The sequence below is a fragment of the Neomonachus schauinslandi genome, chromosome 4 (assembly GCF_002201575.2).
Source record: "Neomonachus schauinslandi chromosome 4, ASM220157v2, whole genome shotgun sequence".
NCBI lineage: Eukaryota > Metazoa > Chordata > Mammalia > Carnivora > Phocidae > Neomonachus > Neomonachus schauinslandi.
In genome coordinates, this window is record NC_058406.1 from 158,367,426 (window position 1) to 158,375,222 (window position 7,797).

A 7,797-nucleotide genomic window follows, 5' to 3' on the forward strand; every position below is an offset into this window, starting at 1 on the left:
ATTGCAGGATGGCTAGCAGCATCCCTGGCCTCTCCTTGCTAGGTGCTAGTCGTACCCCTTCAATTGTGATAACTAAAAATGTCACCAGACATTGCCAATGTCCACTGGGAAGAGAGGAAGAAGGCAAAACTGCTCCAGCATAATCAGATTTGGATAACTGATAAAGAAGTTAAAAATAAAATTAGGATTAATATTTATTTAGGAATTCCTGGTCCCTACACCATAAGGACAAATGAAAATAAACAGGTAAAGTAATCAATTAAGCCATGAACTTTTATGATGGGATATTAGATAAAATTTGAATTAACATTAGTCTTAATCCAGAAAAGAGAATTTTCAGAATTCAAATTAAGGGAGGTTACCTGGTTGACTGCATCTGCCTTGTAGTTTCTGGATCTTCAAACATCTTCACAATTGGTTCTGTTTCTGCCTGAAGCTGTTTCAGTTGTGCAACAACTGTGGTTCTTTTTTCTCTCAAAGCTAATTAAAAATGCAAAGGAGTACTCTAATGTTAAACTATACTGCTCACCATGAGGATGTCTCTGGAAATTTTTCAATTTATTTAAATTATTCATAAATTTATTTACCCCCAATATATTCATATGCCAGGAACCACCAATTCAATGTCTCACAGATCCATTTTTTACTTTCTAGCAGTGCAAACGCACATAAAGAGGGAATCTTCTTACTCTTAAAGAAAACTGAGGAAAATACAGATACAGCTGGAGGCAGGGATGGCTGCTGAGAAACAATTACCTAATTCCACATTTCAGAGACTTCGCTCCTATTGTTTTTATATTTGTTCTCATTGAATTTTCTCAGGTGAATATTATCCCAGAGTTTCTGAACAGAGACTGAGAGGGTTTACATATTACTATAGATTTTCAATTAGGTTAAATGGAATTTAAATCCAGTCAGTAATCTCTCTTTTCACTATAAATCTAATTCTGTAATCTCTCAAACCCAGTTCTAGTTTCCTTTTACTGCATTATGAAGAGTTAGAGAAAACTTGCAGATAACCTACACTGCAGGCATGTTTTAAACTTTCACTAAGGAACAGTTAACTTTTTCATCACAAACTAAAATTTAAAGAGCTACTGTCATTTACTATAATTTAAAAAGGTGATTATGTTTAGTGTAATAATGTGTTATACATTAAAAAGTATTACTACAACAATGTTTCTCAAACATAAAAGGGTATCTGTGATCAAATTTTGGAAAATGTCAATTTAAACAAAGTAAATTATACTTCTCTACTGAAAGCATTCTTAGAATTTTTTAAAATACCAGGTTCATAAGAGAAATATTTTTCAAACTTATGGGAAAACCTTTTTTTTTTTTAAAGGAACATCAATTACCACAGAAAACAAGAATGTGGAAAACACCATACCACAGTAGTTCTCCAATTTAAGTGCTGGGCCTCAGCCAACACTTTCTGATTAAGTAGATCTGGGGTATGACCCCAAAATTTGCATTTCTAACAAGCTCTCCCAGGTGAACTGATGATGCTGGTACTGGGGACAATACTTTGAGAACCCTGGCTATTCCCAGATGCTTCAAGATGAAAAGAAGTCTCTAAGGCACACAGATGCTAGCTCAAAAAGTTAGCAGACCAAAAACAGCAACATTCTCAGATCATTCTAAGGAGACAATCTGATTCATAAGCACAATTTTGATGAAACATACTATGAACTGAACATATTTGAAAATCATGTTTTAAAGTAGTATCATACCTTCTGTGATGAGAAAATATACTTTAGATGACATGTAACCTTCATATTACCTTTCATCCAGAAAACTTTTAAACCATTCAAATAGTTATTAAAGACTTTTGACTAGAGCTCTTTTATAAATCACAAAACTTTAACACACACACATATTCAGTTCATGAGAGAAGCTGACAAAACTTACCATGTGGAATATCATCAGAATAAAGGTTTTTGTATACATCCATAGCAAAGTCTACCATGTTGGTATCACTAAGTAGATCCAATTTCCCTTGTAATAATTCTTTTTCATTATATATCTGCAAGAGAAAATTACTTTCTAATGAATATGTTGAAGTTCCCCCAAATAAAATGATAAACAGCCACACCAACTCTACTGACAAGCACATATAGTTGTTTCCTTACCACACCAGGTGATTAGGAATCAACTCAAAAATTTTTATCTTCTATCTCACATCCACATGATACCTACTCATCTCTCCTTGAGGTAGCCTTTTATCTACCCCCACATATTTTTTCACGAAATCATTTGAATCCTTTCTTTATAATCCTTCCCCATCCACACCATTAAAACAGAACTAGCACCTATTCTCTAAGTCAACCATATCATAGGTTTTTGCAAGGACTTAAGAAACAATTTAACCCACAGGACAAGGACCAAATAGATATACCAGCAAACTCACATAAACTTGAAGTTTAGGGCAATGAGCAGTATGAAAGGATCCTACACAACAGTATTCAAGGAGACAGAAACCAAAATTTAAAAAAATTTTTTTAAATAAGCAGTCAGCAAGATAAAGTTTCAGCAAAAGATTTGCATACTAAATTTTATTTTGTCAAGGAAAGAGAAATGCAGGAAGATTCCACATTTAAATGCCTGTGAAAAGATGAAGGTGATGAAATGGTACAGCCATGATCAAAACTGAATCTTCCAAACTCCCACAAAAAAGTAAGAAAATAGAGGACTGAAAATGGCTAAAAAATTTTAATAGCCACTTTACCAGAGTATAACCAAATGGCCAACAAACACCAAATATCTCAACTTCATTAATCATACAGAAAATGAAAATTAAAGCCACATTAAAAAAACAAAAACAAAAAAATGGCAATACCAGTACTGGTGTAGATTTAGAGTAACTGAACACTTAACTCTTCTGGCAGAAGTACAACTGCTTTGGAAAACTGTTTTTATCTCCTAAAATCAAAAATACTTTTAGACCTAGTAATTCTGCTCCTTGATACCCAAAAGAACCTGGTGCATATATTCAAAGGACATTTCTAAGAATGTTCATAGTAGTACTACTTTAATAGTCAAGTTTATCAACATTAGAATGGATAAACTGTAATATATAACAGATTAACATTCAGCATTCGAATCAAAGAACTATAGTTATCCTACCAACTTGGATGACTGTCACAATGTTGAATAAAAGAAGTCATAAAAACAGTACAATGCTTAATTTCATATATGCAAAATCAAAACCAGGCGAAACTATTCTAGATCAGACTAGTGCTTACCTTTGGGAGGTGTGAGTAGTGACTAAAGGGTCAGAGGAAGGTTTTTAGGATATTTGTAATGTTTTATGGTGGTCACACAAGTGCTTTCACTTTGAAAAATGGTGCTTATATTTGGCACTTTTCTGTATGAATGGTATATCTGATAAAAAGTTTACTTAAAAAAAATCAAAGCTTCCTTTCAGTGTACCCTATAGAAACCTAATCTTGTGAAAACATCTTTTCCTAACATGCCAACTTCTTCTTGCCACCCCATTAATAAGCTTTTAATTTGTATTTTCTCTATCTATTGTAGACTCAAAGCACTGCTCCTCAGCCATCAGATCTTACTGGCCTCTTAAATCTGTATCTGCTTATATCACCTTCCCTAAATTCTGCCTTATAACCACACTTACTCTGTAAAGGACAGACAGTAAATATTCTAGACTTTTGCGCCAAGAAGCAAAAATCTAGGAAACTAGGGGCGCCCGGGTGGTCCGTTGAGCATCTGACTCATGGCTTCAGCTCAGGTCATTATCTCAGGGTCCTGGGATAGAGCCCCAAATGGGGGTTCTGCACTCAGCAGGGAGTCCATTTGAGATTCTCTCTCTCTCCCTCTGTCTCTGCCCCCCTCACCAAGTGTGCTCTCTTGCAAGCTCTGTCTCTCTCTCTCTCTAAAATAAATCTTAAAAAAAAAAAATCTAGGATAATATTTGTAAGTACTATTAAGAGTTTCCACAATTTCTTTCCTTTTTGAAGCAAAAAATAATGGAGTAAACTTTTTTTGTAAAAGAGATCTACTAATGAGAAGAATGAAATTTTGGGGGTGTAGGAACTATTAAGGTACAAAGTTAGTGTTCTATAATTGAAAATGTTTGCAAATGTTCATCTGTTAAAAATTATTTTTAGGGGCCCCCGGGTGGCTCAGTCGGTTAAGTGTCTACCTTTGGATCCCAGGGCTCTAGGACAGAACCCCGCATAGACTCCCTGCTCAGCGGGGAGCCTCTTCTCCCTCTCCCTCTGATGCTCCCCCTACTTGTGCTCTCTTGCTCTGTCAAATAAATAACATCTTTAAAAATTAAAAAAAAAAAAAATTCCTTTGACATCTCTTCCTGCTGTCATCATCCACAAATCCAACATCCATACTGATGATTCTTAAGAAACTCAAATCTTAAAATTTCCCACAACTTTCCACAACTTTCATTTAGTACCTCATCTCTAAGATTTCAACTTAAAATCATCTCTTTCACCATTACCATTAAAATGCTTCATTATACCCTCCGTTCTTTTTAATTTTTATAACATCCTTTTTTGGTTGTCACTTTCCACATTAGTTTAGATGCCATTTTTAGCTATTTCAAAGATTTTCTCATTAGTAGTATCATTGATTCCAACCATTTTCTCCAACCAAACACAATTCAGTGTCAGTATTTCTGGAAAAAGTCATCTGTCTTCTATGTTCTGGCTAAGGATGACTATAAAATGTTGCAAAAGCAGGCAATAATGCTATTCAGTCATATCTGTGCTTTTTTCTGCTGATCAGCAATCCATCTCTAACTGACGTATATCTACAAGCATAACTCCAAACATTTCTACACTACTTAAATAACTTTCCACTGCTGCTCTCACTTCGAGAGTTACGTCATCAGCTCTTATAAATGTATGATTTTCAATCTCAGTTGGGCCATCCACACTTACCAATCCTTATACTTTGGTCAGTTTTCTCAGTCCCCATTTCCATTCCTTACCTCGCTCCTCAAAACCCCAATTGGCTGCCTCACTCCTCTCTCACACAGGATGGGCTAGCCCCCTAATGGAAAATATTCAGGAATACTCACTTTGTCCCAGAAGGTTAAGGTGCCTTCCAAGATTGGTGGCAGTATCAACACTTTACGCATGAGACAGGCTTACTTAAAATGAGAAAGAAACATCTCTGAAGTGCAGAGATATTAAATAATCATTAAAAGACTTTATGCCAGACTCTCTTTTACATGCTAAGGACACAGCAGAGAACAAAACAAAGTCCCTGCTCTCATAGAGCTTACATTATCCAACATATTACAAATATATCAAATTGTTACTCTTATGAATCATGATCATTGCCTCTATCCTAACCATCTAAAACTCAACTTAAAACCTATCCTCAAAGTCCTTTTTGCCCACTCAATAGAATCTCTTCAATTTTGATAGCACTCTGCCAGTACTTCTCTGACATATGTTCCTTTTTGCCTCATATGTAATTATAGATCTTTATCTCCTCTAAAGGATAGGTAAGTTTTTCAGCGGTGAAATGTCTGGGTTTTATCCTGGATTTAACACAATTCCATGATAGCCCTATTTGGTAACTGCTAAGTAAATACTCCAGCATCTGTCTTCCTCTTGGTGTATTCCAGCCATTTTACCAACATTCTCTACAAAGAGGCAAGTACCGAGCAGTTATTTTCCATGGATTCTCAGCTGCCCTTCATGGTTTTGGTCTTACCCCATGAAAAACTAATTTACACTCACATATTCCTTCCTTTTATCTATCTGCCTTGTAAAACAAAAGCGTAAAGAACACATTACAAGAATATGAACTTTGGCTGATTTAGAAGCATTTCTACAAGTAGCTGATAAAGGATTTCAAGTATGGCATTTTTCTATTCTTTGATCTTTGGTGAATTATCCTCACACATCCAGAAAGGGAAAAAAAAAGAATGTACTGTTTTAGGCAAGCTCTAAAATATAGGTGTAAGTACATCCTACATAAGGAAAAATAAAGAAAAAACATATCCTCTCATGATAAAGCTTTATATTGCTTTATTTTTACATTCCTGAAATTTACTGAAAATAAACTTTGCTGTTCCCTAACAACACAACTTCAGAGTCCTTAGAAAAGGATCAGATAAATTTGAGGATTATACCTGTCTAATGAACAGTAACTACCAGGAAGATCTGAAAAGTTATCAGAACAATTTAATGTTTATTTGCAGAGCTTTTCTGTTTTATTGTTGTTGAGCCACACAAATCTACTCTCCAAATCTAGAGTTCCCTAAAGTAGACTTACGTTGTAATCGGCTTTCAGATATAGAATTCATTTACTTTTCTGGCCAATAATCGAATCCCTTCATCATAGTAACATTACTTTATAATTACTACAATGTATCAATCTCCCAACAAACTCAAGGTATAACTAAGCCCAAAATTTCAAAACTTTCAGGATTGAGACGTTTTGAAATGAGGTACCAGAACCACAGGCTAGTTCAAGGTATCGTGAGTAGCTAAATGAATGTTAACGTTCAAATTTACTCGAAGTCTGTATACACCGGAAAACCACTTTTAAGTAAAAAAAATTGTCCAGGTTTTTTTTTGGGGGGAGGGGGGAAAGCCGTCCCCATCCGACAAAATATGCCACGCTTCTAGGAAGTGGCTACTTACCGAAAAACCAGGAAAACTCTTTGCGAAGAATTCACAACTTCATGTAAATTAAAGTACTAGGCATTTAAGTGTAAATTATTCCAAAGATCCGGCAAACAAAAACACAAAGCCAAGCACACCCCTCCCATAGTTCCCAAAAGAAAAACCAAAATCTTTAACACTCCCATTTGCTTTTAGAAGCAAGCGTTCCTACAGGGAAGCTGGCGAGTGGTCGGTCAACTTCCGAAAGGAACTGACGCGGAAGTCCCTCCGGCACTGTCACCTCCAGTAGTGAAGCAGAGACCTCTTTCTCCCCTGAGTTGCCTGCTGTCACCTCACTTCTCGTCACAACCAAATTCTGCGGTGCTAATTAACTAGGACGACGCTAAATTACCAGCAGATCCTTACTGCCCAACTCAGGACCAAACTCGCGGCCGCCTCACACGTGCGGCAGGCCTAGGGCTATGGCCACCGCCTCTCAGCCTTGCCCCGCGCCTCACGCGCTCCCACGCCTTCCTCGCGGTCAAAGCCCCCCTCACCTCTTTTACGGAGAGAAACTCAAGCAACGGAAAGACTAGATGCCGATCCAAAAAGTGCGCTATGCGAGTAGTCAAGTCGTACTCCGCCATCTTGCCAAGTAAAAAGAGAGTCTGTACTCGCTGAAACTTTATTGATAACGCCGACAAACGAACAGACAAGTCCACGTTGCTCATGCGCAGTGGTTAAACACGCCAAGGGAAAGGGGTGGGGTTCAGCCCGAAGCGCTCAGAGAACAATGGCGCATGCGTGCGGGTCCTCCCTTCTTTTAGGCGGCTCTGGGACTGGGCGGAGCCGCGGGCGTAATTTCTTCTGTTTTCAAGTTTGCGGGTATCGTACTCTCCGTTCCGCTAATAAATTTTGAAAAACAGATTTGACTGGTGAGGGATTGTCGATTACATTGGGATGCGGCAGAGGACAAGATAATGAGGCCCTTGCTATCCGGAAAGTTGAGGTTTTATTTGGCATATAGTGATCATTTTGTAATCGTTTGTTAATTTAAGGTGGGACGGGTTTCTAGACGGGAAACAGTGAAATAATTTTAGATTATAGTAAGAGCCATAATTTGGTGGGGGTGGTCGGGCTGGGTTTATTTAATTAGGGGGGTTAGAGAAAAAATTCAGAGTACCAGTTTAACTGAGAG

The 7,797-nt window shown here is 37.1% G+C and overlaps 1 protein-coding gene across 1 annotated transcript in view; it reads right to left on the reverse strand.

Moving 5' to 3' along the window:
* The window catches only part of EIF3E (eukaryotic translation initiation factor 3 subunit E), a 49,906-nt gene extending 42,619 nt beyond the window's left edge, over positions 1-7,287 (reverse strand). The window contains exons 1-3 of the mRNA XM_021688752.2: positions 7,157-7,287; positions 1,912-2,026; positions 363-480 (exon numbers count right to left, since the gene is read on the reverse strand). Of these exons, the coding sequence (XP_021544427.1) occupies positions 363-480; positions 1,912-2,026; positions 7,157-7,246 (323 nt within the window). The 5' untranslated portion in view covers positions 7,247-7,287. The remainder of the gene's footprint in view (positions 1-362; positions 481-1,911; positions 2,027-7,156) is intronic.
* Between the last annotated feature and the right edge of the window lie 510 nt (positions 7,288-7,797).